The sequence below is a fragment of the Helicoverpa zea genome, chromosome 6 (assembly GCF_022581195.2).
Source record: "Helicoverpa zea isolate HzStark_Cry1AcR chromosome 6, ilHelZeax1.1, whole genome shotgun sequence".
Taxonomy (NCBI): Eukaryota; Metazoa; Arthropoda; class Insecta; order Lepidoptera; family Noctuidae; genus Helicoverpa; species Helicoverpa zea.
The window spans coordinates 10,611,347-10,635,600 of NC_061457.1; the positions used below are offsets into that span (position 1 = coordinate 10,611,347).

Sequence of the window (24,254 nt, forward strand, 5' to 3'; positions counted from 1 at the left end):
ACCCCAGTTTTAAAAAATGGCAACATGTAGCAGCGCCGCGCATTTCCGGTGCCAGCGTTGCTAACCGCCGTATCTTATTCGCTCTTATTCAAAATCGATTAATAATCGACTAAAATAGTCGTATTTTTTTTGTGAAACCGTAGTTTATTGAAATTAGGACTGACTGGCCGACTTATTTTGCAATAAGTTTACTATGATTATAATGCAGACAATTTTATTGAAAAAACTATTAAGGCTTGCTGGATAGTTGAATGATCATAATAAACTATTATGTATCACAATCAAATACCAAATTCAATTATGATTATTTATTCTAAAATATGACTTACTACACTATGCTATAATAAGAATAAAATGTTTAACACTTTAAACATTTGTGACTAAGCCAGACCCTCCCTTTTCTTCCATTCACTTTTCATCTGGGCCATTTTTTTCTTCTTAGATTCAGTTTTTCTGTATTTATTACTTTCTAGTCGTTTTTTCTGTGCTGCTACACTATTTTCGCCATTCAATTCCTCATCTAATTTGGCAATCAATAGTTCACGAGCTTTCTTTCTATTTTCATCTTGGCACCTACTTGTGTGGCATTTTATAACTGTACCTGTGGAGTAAAAATGATTCTATTAGATAATTCTCCAAATGCAAATGGTGGTAAAAGAAAAAAAAAATTGGCAAAAGACAACTAGAAACCAAAATGTAATATTGTTTTGTATTTTACAACTATAAGATTTTCAACAAGATGTCTTGTTTAGTAAATAAAGTATTTGGGTACTTTTTACCTGTAGGAATATGTGTCAGAACTACACAATTAGCATTTTTGTTAACTGCTGACCCACCAGGCCCACCGCCTCTAACGAATTGTTCAGATAACTCATTCTCATTTATCTTAGGCACCTTAGAATAATCAATCGTGTGTTTCAAGGCAATAAACACGCGGGAAATCAACGTCGGTTGTATGCGGTTTATAGGATTTAACAGCATTTTATACGACTGCACCACGCCTCAGCAATGCTTCACCTTTCTGTAAAGGCATAAACAATCTATATGTAATATATGTAATTAAAAATGCAATCTTTAAGATGTAGGTGGTGAACAAAGTTCGGAAAAAATGTATATTGGCAATGATCTTCAGTCAAGGTTATCAATGTAAATATTTGGTCAAAATACCATCATGGTCACATCTGCTGCTAAGGGGACTTAATAAATGTTTATAAGGGAATGATACCTGGTACGCAAAAGTTATATCTTCGGCTTTAGTCAATGTTTTGTTGTTCCTAAACTCGGTAGCAACCCTCCGCCTAAAGTACGCGGGATCAGTCAGTGTCAGCGACTTTGAATATAACATTAAATGCTTATATAGTTTCAGGATTTCTGATCGTGTAACTTGCATGTTAATATTTGGAATAAAACAACAAAATGATTCCGTTCAAACAATCACACTAGCCATACATAACCTCCTCAGTTCAGTCCAAAACTCCAAACGTCCAATAATCAGCTGAGAATCTGTCATGAGTTTGACTGACATATTCATTTCGTACAGAAACGAAGACAATCTGCTGTCTAGTCTAGGGTTTGCTTTTTTATTATTTTTCTTAGCCTAGCCATAATGAAGAATTACCATATACGACATGAGTACTACAAAGCAAAGTACCTATTTTTGGTATCTAATTATTTTAATGTTATTTACACTTATATGATTAATAAATGACTATAGATGACGACACGACGTCATAATGTAGCATAGTGATAGTAATAATCGGGGGTCCCCCTCAACAGCTACGAGATGACGTTTGACTTCGGCTAGTGATGTGACATGCTCGTGTAAGATTTCTTTTGAATCGATTTGGACTTTTTTATGTGAAACATATAATTTACAAACAAAAATAATTTTCCAACAGTTGAAATCCAATTATCATAGCACAGGCTTCCAATCTAAGCTGGTACAGCTGAGTACCTTTGTTTACAGTGAACGACTGCTTAGCTAGCTTCGTCAACCCGGTTACCCTGGGCAACCAACGCAGTGGTAAGGCCGGTTGTAAGGCTTTCTGACTTCTACTACCCAGTACCCGTAACGAACGAGTGCAGAACGACCGCCAGAGGAGTTCAAATGACAGCCAGGGCCAAGCCAACTCACCCATTGAAGCGTGGTTTTCTAAACATCTCGTCATGACAAAATTATCACCAATCCATGGACCGACCGCACCAAGTTTTGCTTAACCTTCTGCTCTGATCCATCGATGTCTGCAGTTAAATGGAAAAAATCGATAGTTATACTTTATTAGTAACGAGATTACAATCGATTCAGTAGAAACGTGTCGCTACACTAAAAGCTAGCAATTTACTTTGACAAATTGAAAGAAAACAAAAGTTAAAAAAATAAGTTTGTTGTGCGCACTTGCAGAAGTGTTTTTAGTTATATTGTGATTAAGGGCTTTCAGTGAAAATGCAGTCTGACTCCCGTATACAAGGATTCGATGTAGAAAACATCATCGGTAATAGCGATGTAATGAATATTGATATGATGTCAGAAATTGAAAAAGAACTCCAGGATAATCCCTACGACATGATATCTCTAGTGTTTCTTCTGTACGATACTCCTGACACGGCTCTGCAACGTCTGATAGTGTTCCAGCGTGTTTCCAACGATGCCGCATCCTCGATAAACCTGAACATGCTACACGAGTGGTTGCGCCATGCCAAACACGATCCCAATTGGAAACATCAATTTGTTGAGGCCCTCCTGATCTGCCAACTCCACAGCATAGTTAGGAAACTTGGCTTTCATGTCCAGACAGCGCGCAAGTACTACCAGACTGACAACATTGCTGTTAAAATGTATGTGAATCCAATGAAGAAAGCATTGTACAAACTGTGCGAGAGTATCAACTCTGATAATCTGTTAAAACTGAAGAAAACTCTCCTGACATATGATATTGATGCAACAGAATATGACTCCTGTGAATTGGTGTTCTTGAAGCTGATGTGTGATAAGTTCATAACTATCAACCAGTATCAGTACAACAGCAAAGTTTTAGGGTTTAAGGTAAATGTAGACAAGCTTATTAAGATTGTAGAGAATTTGCCTGGACTGAGGAAATTGGCTTTAGAGATCAACATGTTGCAACAATCAATGACTGATGAACCAAGAACAACGATTGTCACAAGTACTCCCTCTCAGCACATGAAGGTTGATGAGTCGAAACAAGAAAAAGTTGATGAAAATTATTACAACATAGACTTTGATGATGTGTTTGAAATGCTTGGAGAATTGAAATTAGATGAAATGACCCAGGAAAGTTTAAAATCGGATCGCAAACAGTTGGACAATGATAGCTATGAAATTAAGAGTAACAAGAGGGTTGGTATTTGTGTAATTATTAATCAAGAAAATTTTTATCCATCTAAGCAAAGCATAGAGATTAAAAATGGTCAAACACAATTAGACAAAAGAATTGGCTCCGACAAAGACAAAATGGTTTTAGAAAAGACTATGAAATCCTTGAACTTTGCTGTGATCAGTACTACTGATATAGGTCATAAGGCAATGTTAGAATTTATTATGGATGTGGTGAAGAATAAAGTTAGTGAAGAGGACAGTATTTTCATGTTATGTATACTGTCTCATGGAGTGAGGGGACAAGTGTATGCAGCTGATTCTGTCAAAGTTAAGATGGATGATATTCAGAACATGTTGGACTCTGACGAGGCTGTAAACATACACAACATGCCCAAGTTGCTTATTGTACAAGCATGTCAGGTTGATGAAGCCTCACATCCAGTGCTGGTAGCAGACAGCCCAAAAGACTACTGTAATTTAAAGAAGACTAATTTTCTCATTTACTATGCAACATCCCCAGACCTAGAAGCTTACAGAAATGAGAAAAAAGGTTCTATATTTATACAGATTTTATGTAGGACTATTCGTAAGTTTGCAAATGTGGAGCATGTATTTGATATTTTTACTAAAGTTACAGACAACGTGACATTGCTGTGCACAAAAGTAGGCTGTGCTCAAGTGCCATTATTTCAATCTACATTGAGGAAAAAGCTGTATTTACAAATTCCCCAGTAATGGGAACATTAATTATATGTATGTAATTAATTTGTGATAATTGGACAGTCTATTAGGAACACCTGCAGTTAGTTTACTTGATTACATATAGCAAAGGCTCATTTGCTTCTAATTAACTGTTTGCTGTATTATTAATAACTGGTTTAACATTTAACTTTTTGAGTGCAATGTATTTTACTGTATAATAAATATTTTTATATAACTAATAAAATATTATGAATATAATACTTGTCATACTTTTTGGCCTTACCAGGATCTACCCAATGATAAGTGAAACAACAGCTTTTTATGCAATATTATCTATATTTATAGCGACATCTGTTTTAGTAAAATCCATCACGGCTGCTTCTAATTTCTCTCGCTCTTCAACTGTTTTTAATTTTGACCACATTCTGTCTAAGTAAGCTCTTTGATGCTTTTGTATGAACTTAAAGCTGTGCTTCAGTGTGGCACCAACATGTAGAGTATTCAGTCTAACATCTAGTTTACCTATCTTAGTAACAAAAGGCAGTGTACTAGTTACAAATCTATGTGGCCCATGCCGTGATCTTATTATAGCTATCCTGGTATTCTCATTACAATATTTTGTTAGGAACCCATTTGTTATAGCAGCAACGCCAAAATCGCCGTGCAACAGTTGAATTTTATTTAATAATGTGTCGTGGAAGATCTTGGGTTTTAAATGTAGAGGTTTATCGTCAGGCACTATTGGAGAGACGATTTCAACAGTAACGTATCTGAAAATTAAGATGATGAAGTTTCAATGTCAATAAAAAGTTAAGTGCACTTCTCAGTTATACTAAGTAAAGTTTAGATATATACCTGTGTTTAAAACGCACCATTGCAAGGTTATTTTCAAGAAAAAATATATTATGTGGTTGTTGAAAATTCTTCAAATAAGACTCCTACGAAACCAAAACAACCGCAACCGCACAGTCTCCCTCCGGTTACTGTCACTACTGTCAGTGTCATCTCATCTATACCACAGAAAACATATCACTCCTTATCTCGGCCATTACCTCAAGCGCAGACTCTACATTTCCGTTGCGTAACTGTGCCAGAAATAAAATCCCGTCACCCCCGTGGTGGGATCAAGAATGCACATCGGTTATTAAAGAAAGAAAAGAGACCGAAAAACAGTACAATGATGCGATGAATAGCGACAATCTTATACGGTACAGACGAGTGTTAGCTCAATCTCGGCGGCTTCTTCGCAAGAAGAAACTATTGTAGGTATTCAAACTTCTGGTATTCTTGAAAGCCTTTATTAATAGTTAAAGAAATACAATCACATTTTGTTAGGAATTATAACATTGTTCTCACTAGTTTTTACATCATGACAATTCACACCACAGTCATTCTTTTTCATAGACTAACAACCCTACATTTTTTAAATGTCATAGACTATAAATTCCTAACACCTTCTCCTATTTTTAATATATGAACATAAATTAAAAATACCTTATAATTACTTCAGAAACACATCAGTTTTCAAAACATTAACTTAAACAAGTTTTCAAAACATTAACTTAAACACTTCTAATTATAACTCTCAATTTACACAACAACTTTATCGCAATGAAATTTAAATTTTTCTTTATATAGTGGTTTCGTCAACATATCCGCTATCTGATAATTTGTAGGACAATATATAACATCTAAATATCCTTTCTTATAATTTTCGTGTATAAAATAAAATCTCACATCTATATGTTTAGATCTCTTGCTGAATGAACCTGTTTTAATCAATTGGATAGCACTCTGGTTATCAATATTCAAACTAATCTTAATACTGCTACCAATTAATTCACTTATAAAAGTCTTTAAGTATAAACACTCTTTAACGCAATCTGCTGCTGCTATATATTCCGCTTCAGTTGACGATAGACTTACTATCGGCTGTCTTTTGGAGCACCAAGCTATAGGTCCACCTGCCAACATTATTATGAACCCTGTTGTACTTCGTCTGGTCTCTGTACAACCTGCATAATCTGAGTCACAATATGCATGCAATCTTGTAATATCTTTCCCAGCATTATACAAAATCCCTTTATCTCTCGTTCCATTCAAGTACTTCAACACCTTCTTTACTGCTAATATGTCTTGCCTTGATGGATTTTCTACCTTTTTACTTGCTTCATTCACAGCTTGACTGATATCTGGTCTTGACCTGGTTGACAAATACAATAATCCACCAACTAGTTCTCTGTATGGGAAATTTGACGTAGCCACCTTAGATTCATTTTCCTTTCCCACAATGCATGGAGTATCTGCAGCTTTGGAATCATACATATTATATTTTCTAAGTAATTTTTCTGTATAATTCTGCTGATGCAACAAGATGCCTTGTTCTGATCTTTTTATTTCAAAACCTATATAGTTTTGAGGTTGTTCATATGTTTTTAAGATAAATTCTTTTTCCAATTGATGCAAGATCTGTAATAACTTTTCCTTGTCTTTTGATATGGCCAAACCGTCATCAACATATATAGCCAATATTATAGTTTTGTCTTCATTAAAAAACACACACTGATCCGACTTTGAAGCTCTCAGTCCAAGTTTCCTTAAAGTTTCTGTAAATCTTTTATTCCATGTCATTGGTGCCTGTTTTAGCCCATATAGTCCTTTCTTTAAATGACAAATTTTATTAGGCTGTCTTTCATATCCTTCAGGAATATACATAAATATGTCTTCCTTTAACTCGCCATACAAAAATGCTGTTTTCACATCAAAAGTTATCATTTCATATTCCTTTGAAGCAGCAATTGCTATTAATGATTTTATTGCTGATTGACTTACTACTGGACTATATATTTCTTGATAGTCAATGCTTTGCTGTTCGAAGCCTCTTGCTACAAGTCTTGCTTTGTAAGTACCATTTTCTTTTATACAAAATACCCATTTACTTGACAATATCTTGTGTCCTTTTGCTCTTCCTACATCAACTATTTCCCATGTATTGTTACTTTCCAATGATTCCTTCTCCGAATTTATGGCCTTCTCCCAATTATTCTTTTCAGCAGACTTCATGACTTCATCATACGTAAGTAATACATAATCTTGCAGGTAAGCTGGTTTTTTCCGTTGTCGTTTTGTATTTATAGTTTCTATAGTTTCTATCTCTGCAGTATTACTTTCTTTATTTTCATCATTTTCTACTTCATCAATAATATCTGGGATGTTATCTTCTATTACATTACTTTGTTGTTCTAACTCTTCTATTTCATAATAACTGTCATCACTTTCTTCTTCTTGATTTATTTCTTCTTCATTATTACCTGGTATTATTTCTGTTATCACCGAACTTCCTGTTTCTTCATATTTTTCTCCAATTTTCTTATTATTATTAATTATAACAATATCCCTTGCTATTTCAATTCTTCTTTCTTCTTTATTCCACAATCTATATCCATTATTAGTATATCCAATCATGATTAACTTTTTGCTTCTTGGATCTAGTTTCTTAATATTCGAATGTAATTGTTTAGCATATACTATTGAACCAAACTTGCATATATTAGATATATTAGGCCTTTTACCATGCCACATCTCATAAGGTGTCTTATTCTTCAAAGATTCACTTGGTAATCTATTTATAATATAAGTAGAACAGTATACAGCTTCACCCCACATTTCTTTATCTAACCCTGAATCAAATAGTAATGCTCTGGTTTTATCTAATAATGTTCGATTTAGTCTTTCTGCTTTACCATTTAGTTGTGGTGAGTATGGTACTGTATAATCTAGTTTTATTCCCTTTTCAGTACACCATTTTTTAAAATCATTGCTTGTGTATTCACCTCCATTATCGCATCTTATGGTAGATACCTTTTCTGTTCTCTCTCTTTCTGTTTCTTCTATATAATGTTTTAAATTTTCTTTAACTTCATTTTTATATTTAAGCAAGTATATTTTTGTAAAATGAGTATAATCATCCATGACGGTTAAAACATAACTATAGCCATCATACGTTTTGTTTTCGAACGGTCCACATACATCAGTATGTAATAATTGAAGTGGTCTACTGGCTCTGTTTCTTACTGTGTTAAATGGAAGTCTTGTTTGTTTAGCTTGTGTACAGATTTCACATTCGTCTATTTGCCTTAATCCATTTATTTTTATTCCATCTGCCACATCTGGTAATATATCTAGTATTTTCTTTCCTGGATGTCCAAGTCTTTGATGCCATTCTAAGGCAGTGCCATTTTCTTTCATTAACAGTGTTTTTTCTTGCATATTATTATCATCCAAATTAATTTTATATAAACCGTTTTCTTTTTTTCCTGTTAATATTAATTCTGACTCCTTATATATTTTTACATTATCTTTGGTAAATATAACCACTCCTTGATTGTTTGTAACTGCATTAACCGATAATAAATTTTGTGATAAGTCAGGAACAAGCAGGGTATTATTAAGAGTACATTTTTTTCCAATGACTTTACCAGTCCCTTTCACCTCTATTGTTTCTTCGGGTTGGCTTTAGTATCGTTTGGCAGGCGTACGGGGCTAAAAGTGGTTAAATCTGGTAGAGGGTGGGTCTCCGATTATAACGCTACCACTCTTGTTACAAGGTAATGGATATTTTTCGAGAAATTTACAAAAAATGTTTCTAACCTCAAATCAGATAAAACGCGTAATGTCAACGTTATTCGGTAAAACGGAACGTTAAAATGGGCGATCGACAACCGAATGTGTTTTAGTATATCGTCTGTGGTGTACAAATCCGTGAAAAGGAACGCAAAAAATAAATAAATGTCTCTGGTTTTTGCGTTAAGTGTCATTTGTGATTAGCTGTCATTAGTGTCATTCCGTATCTCTTCGAATTGCGTGAATGTACTATGATGTTATTTCAAATAACATCTTATTCCTCTTAGTATGCACGAGCGAGCGAAGCGAGCTCGCGACTTAGGGCACCCCCGACTCGGATAGGTTAGGTTCGAAGGGGATGGCGGGGTCTGCAAGACCCCGCCATTCCCTTCGTGGTTATTTTTTTTTTAAACCACCCAGAAGTAGGAGCCCCGCGTAGCGGGGCTCCGTCGACTTTGCCTTTGTTCGTATTGATTAGAAGTACTTGCACTTAATTTTCCGACCGTAGTGGGTGATTATAGTGTTTTGAGGTTAGGTTACAAATATCTATTTTTCTCAAAAATTATGCGTTACCTTGTAACGGGAGTGGTACCAGAGGATAGGGGTGGAGCCCCCCACCACCCTCCCCCCCTTTTCCTCCCCCTCCGCCTGCCAAACGATACTAAATTTTTACCGTTTCTTCATTTGCAGTCAAAACAGATGATGGTTTGCATTCAAAAAATTTTAGTATGTCTACATTTTTGGTCATGTGTGCAGTACACCCAGAGTCTACAACAAATTCTTTCAGTTTTGGTTCTTGAATTTCACCGTTTGTAAAAAATGCCTTTTCTATTCTTTTGTTACTTTTTTCTTCATTCTCATTCTTATTCTTATTTTTGAAAAAACAATTTTCTTCTCTGTGATTAATTTTTTTTACAGATTGAGCACTGTTTATTTTTAAACTTACAGTCTTTATCTTCATGGTTGTCCCTTTTGCAGATACTACAGGCTCTACAGTCTTTCTTCATGTGCCCTGTTTTGTTACATTTGAAACATTTTATTGCATTAAACTTTTTCTTTGATGTAGATGAAGATGTAGCTTGAAATGCTAGCTGCTTGTCACTTTCTTTTGCTTTCAACATTCGATTTTCTTCAGCCAGAAGTCTGTTTGTTAAATTTTGAAGGGTTTTCTTATCGTCTGCCATGCATTCCCAAGAAGTTATAAAATAGTTTAAATTATTTGGTAAACAGCTTAGTATTTTGGATATGACCATTTCATCATCTATTTTTGTTCCTAGCTGACTTATACGAAATTGTAAATTTTCTATTTCACTTATTAATTGGGAAAGCGATTGACTCTCTTGTTTCTTATATGTGAAAAACTCTTGTAATAATGCATCTTTGTTTCTTTGCTCAGAACCTTCGAATATTTCACATAATTTTACGTACATTTCACGTGCACTGTTACAATTAATTATGTGACCTTTTAGTTTCTTATCAATACTGCTTATGATAATTCTTTGCACCTGAGCATCTTTGATACTGAAGTCACTTTTCTTGTCATCTTCTTTTGTTTGTGCAATTGTTTTTGCAAGATTTGCCGCTTTTAAGTGTATATTGAATTCAAATTTCCACAATAAAAATGTTTCCGCATCTTTTAATTTTTCTATCTGTATTATCTCAGGTTTTTCCATTTTTTAGTTTTTCACCGTTTTTTATTTTCTTCCTTGTTATTACTGTTTTTTAGTTTTTTTTTTTTTCACTTGTTTTTTATGTTGGGTTTTTCATTACCCAATCCCGGTTTTTAATTTTTTCTTCTCGGGCGTTCTGGGCCCATAACCTATTGTAGGTATTCAAACTTCTGGTATTCTTGAAAGCCTTTATTAATAGTTAAAGAAATACAATCACATTTTGTTAGGAATTATAACATTGTTCTCACTAGTTTTTACATCATGACAATTCACACCACAGTCATTCTTTTTCATAGACTAACAACCCTACATTTTTTAAATGTCATAGACTATAAATTCCTAACAGAAACGTCGCGGTTGGGTTAAGTTTTGCACTTCTCTATCCCCTTCCACTCCCATTTCAGCAGTTTGGAAGAGCATTAATCGTTTCAGGCGAGGCTGCTCCCCATCTATCTCTTCCCCTATCTCGAGAGAAACTGCTGAATCCTTTTTCGACAAAATTGCTCCAGCCTATGTTCCTTCTTCCTCAGAACTTCTGCTCCCGTCTGTAAATATTGTGGATGATCCTATGAATGAACCATTTTCGTTGGAGGAACTTGATGCGGTATTACGTCATGTTAGGGATTCCGCCCCTGGCATAGACGGCATACCGTACTCATTTGCAGTTCATTTTGGTTTTGAAGCAAAAAAATATTTTTTAGGAATAATAAATTATTGCTATCAATTTGGTTGGGTTCCTGAACAGTGGAAAGCTCAGATAGTAATTCCCCTTTTGAAGCCCGGCAAGACTGCTGATGATCCGAATGGCCTTAGACCAATTGCTTTGTCCTCAGTGTTGGCCAAGATATTGGAACATTTAATTAAAAACAGACTTGAGTGGTTGGTGGAGTCTAGGGATCTACTGCCGAGTAGTCAGTTTGGCTTTAGAAAGGGGCTTAGCACCATGGACAGTGTGGCAATTTTGGTTACTGATATCCGTACAGCCTTTTCCAAAAATGAATCCGCTGTAGCCACTTTCCTTGACATCTCTTCCGCATACGACAGCGTCCTTCTTCCTGTTCTCAGGCAAAAATTGCAACAGCTGAGGATTCCGGGTAAGATGGTACAATGTATATGCGCACTCCTCATGTCTCGCTCTTTGATGCTCAGAGTGCAGGGGGAGGTATTTGAGGTGAGACAGACGTGGAAGGGCCTTCCCCAAGGCTCAGTTCTAAGCCCTCTACTATACAACCTGTATACAGCAGACATTGGCTCCTGCCTTAATTCTGACTGCCACCTTTTACAGTACGCTGACGATCTAGTGTTGTATGTAGTAAATCCATCTATTACGGACGCTGCCTCATCTCTCTGTCTCTCCCTGGACTCTCTGCACGCATGGCTTTTGGACCATGGTCTCTCGTTATCCGCCCCAAAAAGCTCGGTAGTGATTTTTTCCCGAAAACTACTGATCCCTCAGGTCTCAGTTAACATTCAAGGACAAGATATCCCCATAGGCAACAAAACAAAATTTTTAGGCGTTTTCTTAGACTCAAAATTATCCGGGATTCACCACTTTAATTACTTGATCAAAAGATGCGAAAGAGCAATCTCCATCTTGAAAGCTCTCGCTGGTGTCTGGTGGGGGGCCCACCCCTTCACTATGAAACTGGTCTACAACGCCTTAGTCCGTAGTATCCTGGACTATGGGTCACACCTGGTGATTCCAAGCAACAAAGGTGCCTTGGCCGGTTTAGATAGGATTCAGTCTCAATGCCTTCGAATCATCTCAGGTTGCATGAAGTCGTCGCCTATTAACGCCTTGCAGGTCGAATGCGCTGAACCCCCCCTAGCCCTAAGACGTCAGTACCTCGCTTCCCGTTTCCTATCCAGGGTTATACCCAAGTCATCTCACCCCCTCATCCCAAAACTCAGAGAGCTTGACACTCTTTGTCACAGCTCCAAATATTGGGAACACAAAGAAATTCCCCTATTCCTAAAAGCATATCGGTTTTTTCAAAATTTAGAATCCCCCATTGCTCCACATCCCAGACTTCCTCTATTTAATTACCCTTATGAAGTACTTTGCTTCACCCCTAAAATATTTTATAACATTGGCATATCCAAAAACTCCCCGTCTGCAAATTCGGCCTTTAATGCGGTTTTGGGTGAACGATGGATTGGGTTTCAAAAGTTCTTCACGGATGCTTCCAAATCAAATGGTGGCTGTACTGGAGCCGCGGTTTACTATCAGAACTCTAAAATAATTTTGAAATTCAGATGTCCGAAGGAGTCTTCAGTATTTACAGGCGAGTGTGTGGCACTATTGGAAGCTTGTCGTTTTATAGAGTCCCATGAGATTAGCTATGGAGTTATATTTACTGACTCCCTTAGCTGTCTCCAAGCCCTATCCCAGAATCCCTTTAGAACTAAACTCCACTGTCCTATTGTCCTGGATATTAAAAAGTCCCTTTTCTCCTGCACTAGGCAAGAGAAAGAAGTACACTTAGTCTGGATCCCTAGCCACTGCGGTATAGCGGGCAATGAATGTGCCGATGCATTGGCCAAAGATGCGTGTTCATCTGAGTCCGCTGACCTTGCACACTTCTCCCTTCAAGGGCATGACCTGCTAAACCTCCCCAAATTGAGTCTTGAGACCTCGTGGCAGGAATGGTGGAACATCTCAGGCAAAAAGAAGGGTAGCTCTTATTTCGCCATTCAACCGGTTGTAAAACCAAAACCGTGGTTTTCCAATTTCAAAAAATACCCTAAACGCGTAATCTCAGTCCTGTGCAGAATACGGTTAGGTCACTGCTGTACACCGGTCTTTCTGCGCAAAATTCGGGTGCAGGATTCATCCCTCTGCGAGTGTGGTCTGGATGAAGGTACCCTGGACCATATATTTTTTGACTGTCCTATCAACTCATCCTTTGATTTATATGGTCGTCTCCAAAAACTTAAAATCCCTCTCCCGACTAATTTCCGTTCCCTCCTATCCCACTCCTGTCCAGAACTGCTCCAGATGCTGTTGATGTTTATTAATCAAAACAATATTAAATTATAAACTGTGGCCTATATTTAGGCCACAGTTTGTATGGTTGTGGTATATATTTTATGTTATGTGTTACTAACATTTTGTTGTTGTTTTTATATATGTAAATGTATTTCTGTTTGTTTCAGTGTCGTCCTACTAACACATTAAGTTACACAAGATCGGCCACAGCACCATCTTAAATCAATATATATATATATTTTTTTATTTATTTTTTTAATTGTAAGCACTTCTTGCTTCTCATTTCACTTGTCATTGGCAGAATCGTCGAAGTTGACATCGACACGGATTGCCATATACAAAAATAGAATAGAATAGAACATATCACTCCACAGATTACCAAACAGTCAGTTGATTCCAAAAATTGTTACAAAGCTATTTAGCTTCGATGAAAGATGGGAACATCTAATATTCGGAACTTCATCATCTGCCTAGCTTTTTCCCAACTATGTTGAGGTTTCCAGTCTAACCGGATGCAGAGGATAATGATAAGATGAGAATCGAATGCAGGATGCAGAGAGAGTCGAATGGACGCTTCGGCACATCACTCATGATCATAATGACAATGACAGCAACAGAAAAGTTATATTTTACATCGGCGCCAAAATTGAATTCTGCTTAATAAATAAATTCTATCCTCTGATGATTTCGTCAATTCTGAGGATTTTCTCACCGATTTAATATCTACACTTAATACAAATGTGATTTCTATACACATTGTTTAGATTTATATTGAAATGTTCTAGTCACAGTTGATACAACAATCAGTCGCAAGTTCAAAGGACTATAAGGTTATCTATAAAATGAGACTTGTTTGTATTTATTACTTCATACTTATCTTAACTAACATCAAGGTCGTTTTACCCGTTCATTGTGTAGCTGATTAACATTCACTCCGCATGAATGCAAAGGTGAATTCGTTTATGTTTTCTTAATAGATTTTAATTCATTGATAAAGTAGTTGTTGACAAGGTAATTTCTCCGTAGTTGTTAACTTTTGCGTTCAAAAGGTTTGTGTTATAGTATCAAGAAGTGTTTAACTTTGTAAAATGAGTAAAAAGGTTTATTTTATTGGCGTTGATGTGGGCTCTGGCAGCGTACGTGCCGCACTAGTTGATGATAAAGGCCATGTCTTAAATTCCTCTGTTAAGGAAATACAGACATGGAAACCAAAAGTCGATTACTACGAACAGTCATCAAATAATATCTGGGAATGCTGCGTATTCGTTATTAAGGTAAGTTTGAATAAAAATTTACATAGCTAAAAGTATCTTGTGTGCTGTACTTTTCATAGTTAAATATTAATTTTTCAGAATGTAATCGCAAACATAAATCCTGAAAGTATAAAAGGTATTGGATTTGATGCTACATGTTCCTTAGTAGCGTTAGACAAGCATGGACAGCCACTATCAGTAAGCACAAACAATAATGAACAGAATATTATTATGTGGATGGACCACCGAGCGCAGGCTGAAGCAGACTTTATAAACAAAACCAACCATGACATCCTCAAATATGTTGGTGGAAAAGTCAGCTTAGAAATGGAAATGCCAAAACTGCTGTGGCTAAAAAAAAATCTACCAAATAAATGGAATGACTTCGGTTATTTCTTTGATCTACCAGATTTCTTGACATGGAAAGCTACCGGTTCTTTGAGCCGTTCATTGTGCTCTTTAGTTTGTAAATGGAACTATGAATGTAGCACAGATGGTAAACAACAATGGAACACAAGCTTCCTCCAAGAAATTGGCTTGGAAGACTTAGTTGCGGATGACTTTAAGAAAATAGGCAATAAGGTTTTAATGCCTGGAGAATTTTGTGGGGGGTTGACGAAAGAGGCTGCAACCACTTTAGGGTTACTACCTGGAACTCCAGTTGCTACATCAATCATTGACGCTCATGCTGGAGGATTGGGCATGATTGGAACACATGGGGACAGTATAGACAAGGAGATGTCTTCTCGCCTCGGATTAATTTGTGGGACATCTACATGTCATATGGCTGTGAATAAAAAGCCTGTTTTAGTCCAAGGAGTTTGGGGGCCGTATTACAGTGCTATGGTTCCTGGTTTGTGGCTAAATGAGGCTGGACAGAGTGCATCCGGGATGTTATTAGACCATATAATATCAAGTCATCCGGCCGGTGCTGAACTGCTTAAGACGATATCTTCTGGAGAGTAAGTTTCAATGTTTTTTAATATTTTCATCCAGTATATTTTGACCAAAGAGTTCCAAAGAGAGCCAAACTGAATGGCAGTTTGCAACTAACTTCCGAGCATAGACTAATGCGTGTGGCCCATACATGTACATACATATCCCGCCGCTTAGTGCCTAAAAAAATACCCATTTCACTTTTACGTAAGAAATGGGGGATTTTTGCGCTATGTTATTATACAATGTAAAAAAACATGTTTCAGCGCCCGAATTCACTTAAGAGGTCTACTCTCAGAGATGGCAAAGCAAGAAGGGTACAACGACGTTTGCTACCTAACCAGAGACATCCACGTTTGGCCCGACTTCCACGGCAACCGTTCGCCGATAGCTGACCCGTCTATGCGCGGCATGATCTGTGGTCTCTCCATAAATAATAGTGAAGCGAACTTGGCATTGCTATACCTGGCTACGCTGCAAGCTTTAGCGGTGAGTGTACTTAACAGTTCTCGTCAAATAACTTTGCCTCTCTGAAGTTAGCCATTGGATACTACCCTGAAGGTATTTGAAAGCCAGCTACCAATTGCAACGACAGAACGTGTAGTGACTACACTACCGGATTGTAAGTCTTCTTCTTCCTGCCCCATTCCCAAGTCATTTGGGGTCGGCGCAATATGTATTTTTCTTCCATTCCTCTCTGTTAGACGTCATTTTAGCATCCTTTTCCTCCTTATTCATGTCCTCTTTCAGGCAATCAATCCTGAATCCATCTTTTTCTCGGTCTACCTCTGCCTTTCCATCCTTTCACATTAAGTATTTATATGAAGTGGCTTCTGCGCGCCTCTGCAGAAATGCAGTAAGGTAGTTGCCCACATCTGTCCACCGATTTCCTGCAGTTACTGCACGTGTTATTAGCAGTTGTAACCAGTACCTCGCTTTAGCAGTACCTGCTACCTTCCAAGATAGATAGATAGAATAGATAGATAGAATATTCTTTATTGTACACCAAAACAAACAGAGAAGGACATTACAAAAAAAAATACGTGTGAGTACAATAGGCGATCTTATCGCTCAAAAGCAATCTCTTACAGACAACCTTTGGATGGAGTCGATTTTAAATAGATATATTACGGGTAGTAGGCGTACAAATAATGATTAAAAAGGTATATATACAAGTATAAGCAAATAAACAATACATACACATATATAAGGAAAGTTGGATGGGAGAAAAAATATAAATATAAAGAAAGTAGAGAGAGTGTTAAAGTTTCATATAATAGCTCTTCACCATACTCTTGAAAACAGCAAGACTATGCGCGCCTGATAGATACAGGCAGTGCATTCCACAAACGAGTTGCTTGGACAACAAATGACTTGTCATAAAAAGTCGTGGAATGCACCAGTGTGTCAGTTTTAAGTTCTCTGATGACCTTAGAGACCGCGAATGCGTGTCACATACAAACTCGAAACGATCTTTAAGATAAGAAGGGGTCGTAGGGTGGAAGAGAATACAGTACAGTAAAGAAAGAATATGAGCATTTCGACGAAGTCGTATAGGAAGCCACTTGAGTTTAGTGCGAAATTCTGATACATGATCATATTTGCGCAAACCAAATATGAATCTTATACAGACATTTTGAAGTCGCTCAAGTTTATCTAGTTGGTCCACTCTGAGGTCGAGATAGCTGGCATCGGCATAGTCAAGGATAGGAAGTAAAAGAGATTGTGCAAGCGCAATTTTCGTGGCAGTGTGTAGAAAGTTCCGCAGCCGTCTCAGAGATCCTGCAGAAGCAAATAACCGTCTGCTGATTTCCTGCATCTGTGGTTCCCAAGACAAACTGCAGTCCATGAATATCCCCAAGTTCTTAACCTTCTTACTGAAGGGTATTTGGACACCATCAAAAATGACTTGTGGGAGACGAAACCAGTCAATTCTAGATACCATCCGCGAACTGCCGATAACAATGAGCTGGGTTTTTAGAGGGTTGACGCTTAGTCCATAGCACCTACTCCACTCAGCTATTTGACTAAGATCTTTATTTATGGTCTCAATTGCTTCTGTTAGTTGATCCAGTGGAGCCTGTGAATAGATCTGGAGATCATCTGCATAAAGGTGATAGGAAGAAAGTAGTTTATTAGAAATTGAATTAATAAATATAGCGAAGAGTAATGGGGACAACACGCCACCCTGCGGCACACCAGCAGTCGTTTCACACCCTGAAGAATATTTATCTTCAATGCGAATACGTTGCCGGCGCCCGTACAGGTAACTATGAAACCAATCAATGGCCGTCGGAGATATGTTAAGAGAGCGAAGAATACCAAGCAAAATGTCGAAATCGACGGTATTAAAAGCATTGCTGAAGTCCAGCAGTGCAAGAACCGTTAATTTCCCACCTTCCATGCCCAGTCTGATGTCATCCGTAATATTGACCAGAGCTGTTACAGTACTATGACCAGGACGGAAACCGGATTGGAAAGGATTAAGAAGTCCATTCTTGGATAGGAATGAGCTTAGCTGGTTATGAATGAGACGTTCTAGGACTTTGGAAGTGGCAGTTATATTTGACGAGACCTGTCATATCGGTTTTATTTAAACCCATTTTATGATGTGATACCCACTATCTTTATTGCTTAGTAAGCCAAGCATTATTTATTTGTTATCTATGTCTATACCAATATCTATAGTTCTATACTTAATGTTATAAAGGAGCAACATTTATTTGTTTGTACTCTAAAGGCTCGGAAACTACTGAACCGATTTGAGAAAGTCTTTCACTGTTGGAAAGCTACACTCTTCCCAAGATAGGTTATATTTTATCCCGGTACGGGCTGTAGTTCCCATTGGATGCGGGGGAAACCGCGGGAAAACGGCTAGTGTATGATAAATATTTTACATTTTTTTCCTACTCGGTATTTCTATAAAGTAAAGAGTTGATGTAGTAGGTATGTACAACACAATATATGCGCTGATGGGGTAGGGAGTCAATCAAATCTCAGTTCTTCAATCATTTTTATTAATTAAAATATGAATTTTAATACCTATCCTACATTGTTTCAGTATGGCACGAGGCACATTATAGACGCGTTAGTGTTGGCAGGTTACGAACCTTTCAAATCGATGCTAATCTGTGGAGGCATCTCGAAAGACCCCCTATTCGTCCAAACACAAGCAGACTCCGTGGGCTTGCCTATCCTGAGACCTCATGAAAAAGACTCCGTTTTAGTAGGCTCAGCCATTCTCGGAGCCTGCGCTTCAAAATACTTCCAAAATGTACAGGATGCTGTAGAAAATATGGGTGGCACCGCTGACGTTATACAACCTGTTCCGAGCACAAAAGGATACCACGATAAAAAGTACCGAGTTTTCCTCAGGATGTTTCAAGATCAACTGAAGTATAAAACTATTATGAGCTCGAACCTTTAGTTTAGATGCTTTGTAACTTCTTATAATTTTTATATCGGATTTCAGGGTAATTTATATATAGTTATAAATCATGTTATTGTTGCGTAGTCTTTAAGTAAATAAAAACTTATTGTAAATCGAAAACAATATTTTTTTTTATTTATCTTTCCTACATACATTTTTATTGAATAAAAATCAAAGGTGGTGCAAAAAAAATAGGTATTGATAATTTAATTTGAAAATTGGCAATTGTCAAGTCTCAATGCACGTAGGCACTGACTGACGACTAGACCCGATTTTGTGAAATTCGACTATGCTACCCTCGTTTTTGGCTTATTTTTAAACATTGGGGACTGTCTTTTGTAAATTTGACCTTCAAAAAGTGCTGATTTTCAACCTACTTTGAAAATAAAAATAACATGGAAAGAAAGAGACAACTTTGTAGGTAATTTTATATTAAATTCCTGATGAAAAATAAGTAGGTGGTATCAAAACAAAAACATCATTTTAATAGTGACTCACTGTAGATACCTATCCTTGATGTTTTGCTTGTCACTTTTAGTTTGCTCTGAAAACGCGACATGCGAGCGTGCAACATTTCCTGTATATTTTTCAGCTCGACGCATCGTATGGGAAGAGGATTGCCATAGAGGAGGACTTTTATGAGGCCATACTCGCCGGACTGCAAGTTCTCCTGCTGATACTCCAACACTGATACTAACTTTGTAACACTCAAATATGTCAAGTCGTTGTACTGTAGATTTAGGTAGCATAACACGAAATTACCCACACAATACGGGACACCATCTTCGACTCTTACATTGGAAGGACTAAATGGGTCCTCAAACGGCCCAGCCAATTCTTTAGCTAACAAATCTGCCTTAGCGTCCACATTCTCTTCACTCGCAGTGCTCATTACTTGCGTAACGTGCGTTTTATTCTGAACTAACTTACGAGTATGTTTTGCGCGTGCAATTTTCTTGTGTGACGTCACAGTGGTGCTGCGAGCGCGAGACTGGACGCTCGGTGCAGACGGTTTTTGAAGGCCGCCCATACCACGAACGCATTCCAAATAAAGTCGGTGTTTCATCCTCATGTATATCATATGCCGATGTTTTCTTGCCCTGTTTTCAGCTTCAGTTAAAGGGAATTTTATTAATGTATTAAATAAGTGGCTCGCACCTTCATCGCTGATAGAATTATCAGCCAAGTTCAAATATCGTAAATGTCTATTACTTCTGAGAGCTTCTGCAAAATATTTTGCCCCTGTATCACTAATCTGGTTTGAAGATAAATTTAAGGTAACCAAGTATTTTTCCGCATGTTCTGAAAGGTGCAACTCGGCAGCTAAGCGCTGACACATATCATCGTCAATTCTACATCTGCACAGGGATAGGGATTTAAGACAAGAATTAGGTTTCAAAAGGATGTCATAATTAGCTTCCCTCAAGGGACAGTCGTCTAGACATATTTCTGTGATCGTGGACCGATTTAGGATTTTTTCAACCTCTTGAACAACAAACTTGTCTATGCGACAGTTTTTGATCGTAAACCTATTGAGCTGTTGATAGCTGTTGACAATTAAACCAATGAGTTTCAGAGCGCTCTTCGGTAGGATAATTTGTCTGAATTCACAAATCTTTAGCTCCGTGAGGTGACCGTGGTCATATTTGGTTATAAGTTCTAAAGTGACCCCCACTTCAGGTCCATAATAAGTCTGGATAGAATAAGCGTCTGGCCCAAGTGGTGAGGCAGTAATACGTTTGTATTTTAATTTGCTTTCGTGAGACTTCGGAGTTTTTTTATCTAAAATATTTAAAATCATTCATTAAACTTCACCAATTAGGTATGCCGACCCCAACATAGTTGGGAAAAGGCTCGGGAGATAATGTATGCCTACCTAGTCACTGAATGGGAATGCTGAGTCGAGGACCAAAGTTACATCACCATATTTTGTTTCAAGGGAATTTTAAAAATGGGTCACCAATCTACAGAAATGGAGAGCAAAACATGACGACGTCTAGTTTTTTTTCCTTGTATGAAGATATCTTACCTCGGATAACATATTCTTTGCAGATAGCGATACCAACTGGACAATTATATCTTTTGAAAACTTCCTTTAAACAAAAATCAAAATCGGCATCAGAGATGGTTCCGCGCGATTTAGTCGAACTGAATGACTTGTATGACGGCAAGGATCGGAATGAAGGCGCTGCATACATTGTAAAAGAACTCAAAAATAAAACTAATATAAAAAATTGTAAATTATTAGAAAAAATGTAAAATATTATATCAAAAACTCTGTCAGGCAGTAGTCAGATATGATTACAGACTGACAGCGACATGGCTTTTTATGAAGAATGTGGTCAGCAGGTGAACTAATGCAGGATACCATATTGAATTTTTATTTTAGAAGAGAAAATACTGGTGATTATAGGTGTACCTAGGTTGTATCTACAACAATACAAACCTCATCTGACGCGCAAACTCTATTTCTAGCCAAAACTAGCATTAGACAGCAGTATCTAGAAATTATTTATTCTTTTATCTAGGTACATTATAATGTCCAGCGGCAACGCTAAAGTAAGTGGAATGTCACTTTGCTGATTGTGAGATAATAAAGGGTTAATAAAAAGAAAAATAACATACAAATTCAATTTCCTCATTTCAGTCTTTGTTTTCAAATATTTACCAATTTTGGTTTTTCTGGCCTTTAAAAGCAAGGCAATTTGTAAATGTCTACAATGTACGAACCCACTATCCTTGACCTATTTTCTCGTGGAGGCTGCTTTCATCTCCCCTACTACGTATTTAAGCGAGTTTTCATCGGTTGCCTTTCCAATGCAAAGTATCGATTTTCTTATGAATTTCGCACTAATCGATACATCGAGGTTGGTACCTACGTACTTTATGGATAATACTTACACCAGTGAATTTATTCTTTGAAAACTCGCCATATGATTTGTACCAAGAAGTCCTTTAATTTGTTTCTATTGACGTATTGAGCTAGGCTGTACCCAATAAAATGCTGACAAAGAACACCGTGTTTAAAGAGACGCACGTGTAAGGTCTATGTTAGGGACAGGAAGGGGCCGGCTGGGTCACGGTCGGTGACGTCACGGGACACCTCAACCTCCCGCTGTTCCCCTTGGACAAACATTCGTAAAACACCATCTAATGAAATTAACTTCCACAATTTTCAGTGACGCTATTAATCTTGTGGAGACGCATTTCTTCACAGGACCGCTAACATGATTTTCCACTTCTCGTATAGTGGTCCTAAAGTTAAAGGTAACAAAATTAAGGGTTTCAGGCCCTTAACCTCGATACGCTTAACCTGAGGTCAGTTGAACCCTTCAATCCCTTATTTTCTCCGATACCTACGATCATATTATCGTTGTAAGACGAAAAAGAAACGTCATTAAAAGGACCCTAGTTAGAGCATTAAATAATGTAACCTTTTTACCTACTTGCTAATTCAAAGATCACTTACCCACATTACAGGATTTTTTTGAGTTATTTTATAAAATATGCTAATCGTATGCCCACGGAACATAAAAAAGAACAGTTCCGTTTGTGTATCTATCTATCTAACTAATTGCGTGAGTGTGGATTAATAGTAGTGTGTATGTTAAAGGGAAAAAACATAGTAATAGCATATTTAGTTACCTAATAAGCTGAGAAAGGACAATGGGCACAAATATATGGGACCTGGTATACCCGACCAATAGGAATGTCATATATATCATTGGATAGGCCTTTTTATGTAGGACAAGATTTACTATGACAGCTTTGCTGAAATGTTTATCCGTTCTGAGATATAGATCAAAAACTGTGCTAAAGTTAGAACTAAGTAATCTATTGATACCTCAAGTTTTTAAAGGAAAATCTGAGTACTAATAACTTTAAGTCTTGTAAGTACTACTGTGCCCGTTAGGATCCATAATTGTTACTATTATGTAGCATTTCAACCTTTTATTGTACCAACTGGATGTTGGGCGTAGTGAGAAACCGCACCAATAGGAAAGTCATACATATCATTGGATAGGTCTTTTTAACTGGAACAACATTTACTATGACAGCTTTGTTCTATTGTTTGTCCGTTCTGAGATATAGATAACAAACAATCTTAAAACTGATGCTAATCAATACTGTAATCTGATTTTCTTTCATATACAAGACTTACACTTAGTAGTTCTTAGATTTTCCTTTAAAAACTTGAGTTATCAATAGATTACTTAGTTCTAACTTTTGCACAGTTTTTGATCTATATCTCAGAACGGACAAACATTTCAGCAAAGCTGTCATAGTAAATATTGTTCTACATAAAAAGGCCTATCCAATGATATATATGACATTGCTATTGGTGGGGTATACCAATCTGCCCATTGTCCTTTATTCAACTGGTTCAGGTAATTAAATTATTATTTTCCTGTTGGGTCCTAGTATAGGAATAAATTAGCAATCATAACGGTACGTATTCAGCGTAATGTGTACGCATGTTTACTTTAATGTAGAGGTTAATATATTATTCGTGGGTTTCGCCGTGTGTTACTGTTTACACAGGAAGTATTGTGAGCTCCTATCTTTGGGTTTATGATAAACTTGAGGGTTTATTGTGTATCTACTTACCTGCTGTCTTAACATATCAGAAAGTGAGCAGCTTATATACTTTTATGTATGATAATGTACCTAGGTTTGTAAGATATCGTCTATACATAGGCAAGTGTAAAATCATCTGGTAATCGGTGACCGATTCTTTGTGGGAGAAAAATAGAACACACTGATAGCAAAGTGCAAGGCAGCGTGCGTTGTGCTATTGCTATCAGCCTACAAAAAGTCAATCAGAAAATCCTCGTAGTAAATAGTTTAGATATACATATATTAAGTACCTACCAAAGCTACCTATTCTCGTTCTACCTACAAGTCTTAAAAGCAAATCAATGAGACGTTACTTAAGGCAAAGGTGTCCTTTAATGTGTTCTGGATCACATCCCCTGAGACACAATTGGGGCGAATGTCATGTGTTGATTTATGTTCTTGATCCAAATAATGTTACCAGTAGGTATTTGGTAGGTATTTGATAAAATTCAAAGCTATGTATAGGTAGCCCATTGAAGTACAAACTATTCACTAAATACCTAATTATCCTAAACTAACCGTGAAGAAACTAGAAATCGCAAACTTACTAAAACCAAAACTACGAATAAACTCATTGCCCTCGACATGGCACAGACGGGAAGAACAGAGACGTTCGCCTACGTGAGATGAGACCCTTTTAATCATCATCCCTCACTCATCAATATTGTCTCTTGTCTCTGTCCTCTGGTCGTCAGTC

The 24,254-nt window shown here is 37.1% G+C and overlaps 6 protein-coding genes across 6 annotated transcripts; 2 read left to right on the top strand and 4 right to left on the bottom strand.

Annotated features, from left to right (window-relative positions):
• Positions 1-293: 293 nt before the first annotated feature.
• LOC124631492 (mitochondrial translation release factor in rescue) lies at positions 294-981 on the bottom strand. Its single transcript, XM_047165914.1, has 2 exons — positions 780-981; positions 294-601 (listed from the first exon to the last, which is right to left on the bottom strand). Exons 1-2 carry the CDS (start codon positions 979-981, stop codon positions 381-383), a joined length of 423 nt encoding a protein of 140 aa, XP_047021870.1. The 3' UTR covers positions 294-380.
• LOC124631493 lies at positions 880-1,467 on the bottom strand. Its single transcript, XM_047165915.1, has 2 exons — positions 1,226-1,467; positions 880-1,021 (listed from the first exon to the last, which is right to left on the bottom strand). Exons 1-2 carry the CDS (start codon positions 1,388-1,390, stop codon positions 983-985), a joined length of 204 nt encoding a protein of 67 aa, XP_047021871.1. The 5' UTR covers positions 1,391-1,467; the 3' UTR covers positions 880-982.
• An 839-nt stretch (positions 1,468-2,306) lies between these two features.
• Positions 2,307-4,297, top strand: LOC124631255 (caspase-8-like). The gene has a single exon (XM_047165534.1). It carries the CDS (start codon positions 2,444-2,446, stop codon positions 4,070-4,072), a length of 1,629 nt encoding a protein of 542 aa, XP_047021490.1. The 5' UTR covers positions 2,307-2,443; the 3' UTR covers positions 4,073-4,297.
• A 58-nt stretch (positions 4,298-4,355) lies between these two features.
• On the bottom strand, positions 4,356-5,185 carry LOC124631256 (ribonuclease P/MRP protein subunit POP5). The gene is made up of 2 exons (XM_047165535.1): positions 4,895-5,185; positions 4,356-4,809 (listed from the first exon to the last, which is right to left on the bottom strand). The coding sequence occupies exons 1-2, from the start codon at positions 4,912-4,914 to the stop codon at positions 4,359-4,361; spliced, it is 471 nt and encodes a 156-aa protein (XP_047021491.1). The 5' UTR covers positions 4,915-5,185; the 3' UTR covers positions 4,356-4,358.
• An 8,783-nt stretch (positions 5,186-13,968) lies between these two features.
• Positions 13,969-19,060, top strand: LOC124631323 (FGGY carbohydrate kinase domain-containing protein). The gene is made up of 4 exons (XM_047165666.1): positions 13,969-14,595; positions 14,674-15,536; positions 15,777-15,999; positions 18,572-19,060. Exons 1-4 carry the CDS (start codon positions 14,410-14,412, stop codon positions 18,935-18,937), a joined length of 1,638 nt encoding a protein of 545 aa, XP_047021622.1. The 5' UTR covers positions 13,969-14,409; the 3' UTR covers positions 18,938-19,060.
• A 358-nt stretch (positions 19,061-19,418) lies between these two features.
• On the bottom strand, positions 19,419-21,138 carry LOC124631405 (leucine-rich repeat-containing protein 71-like). The gene is made up of 2 exons (XM_047165780.1): positions 20,970-21,138; positions 19,419-20,722 (listed from the first exon to the last, which is right to left on the bottom strand). Exons 1-2 carry the CDS (start codon positions 21,136-21,138, stop codon positions 19,419-19,421), a joined length of 1,473 nt encoding a protein of 490 aa, XP_047021736.1.
• Between the last annotated feature and the right edge of the window lie 3,116 nt (positions 21,139-24,254).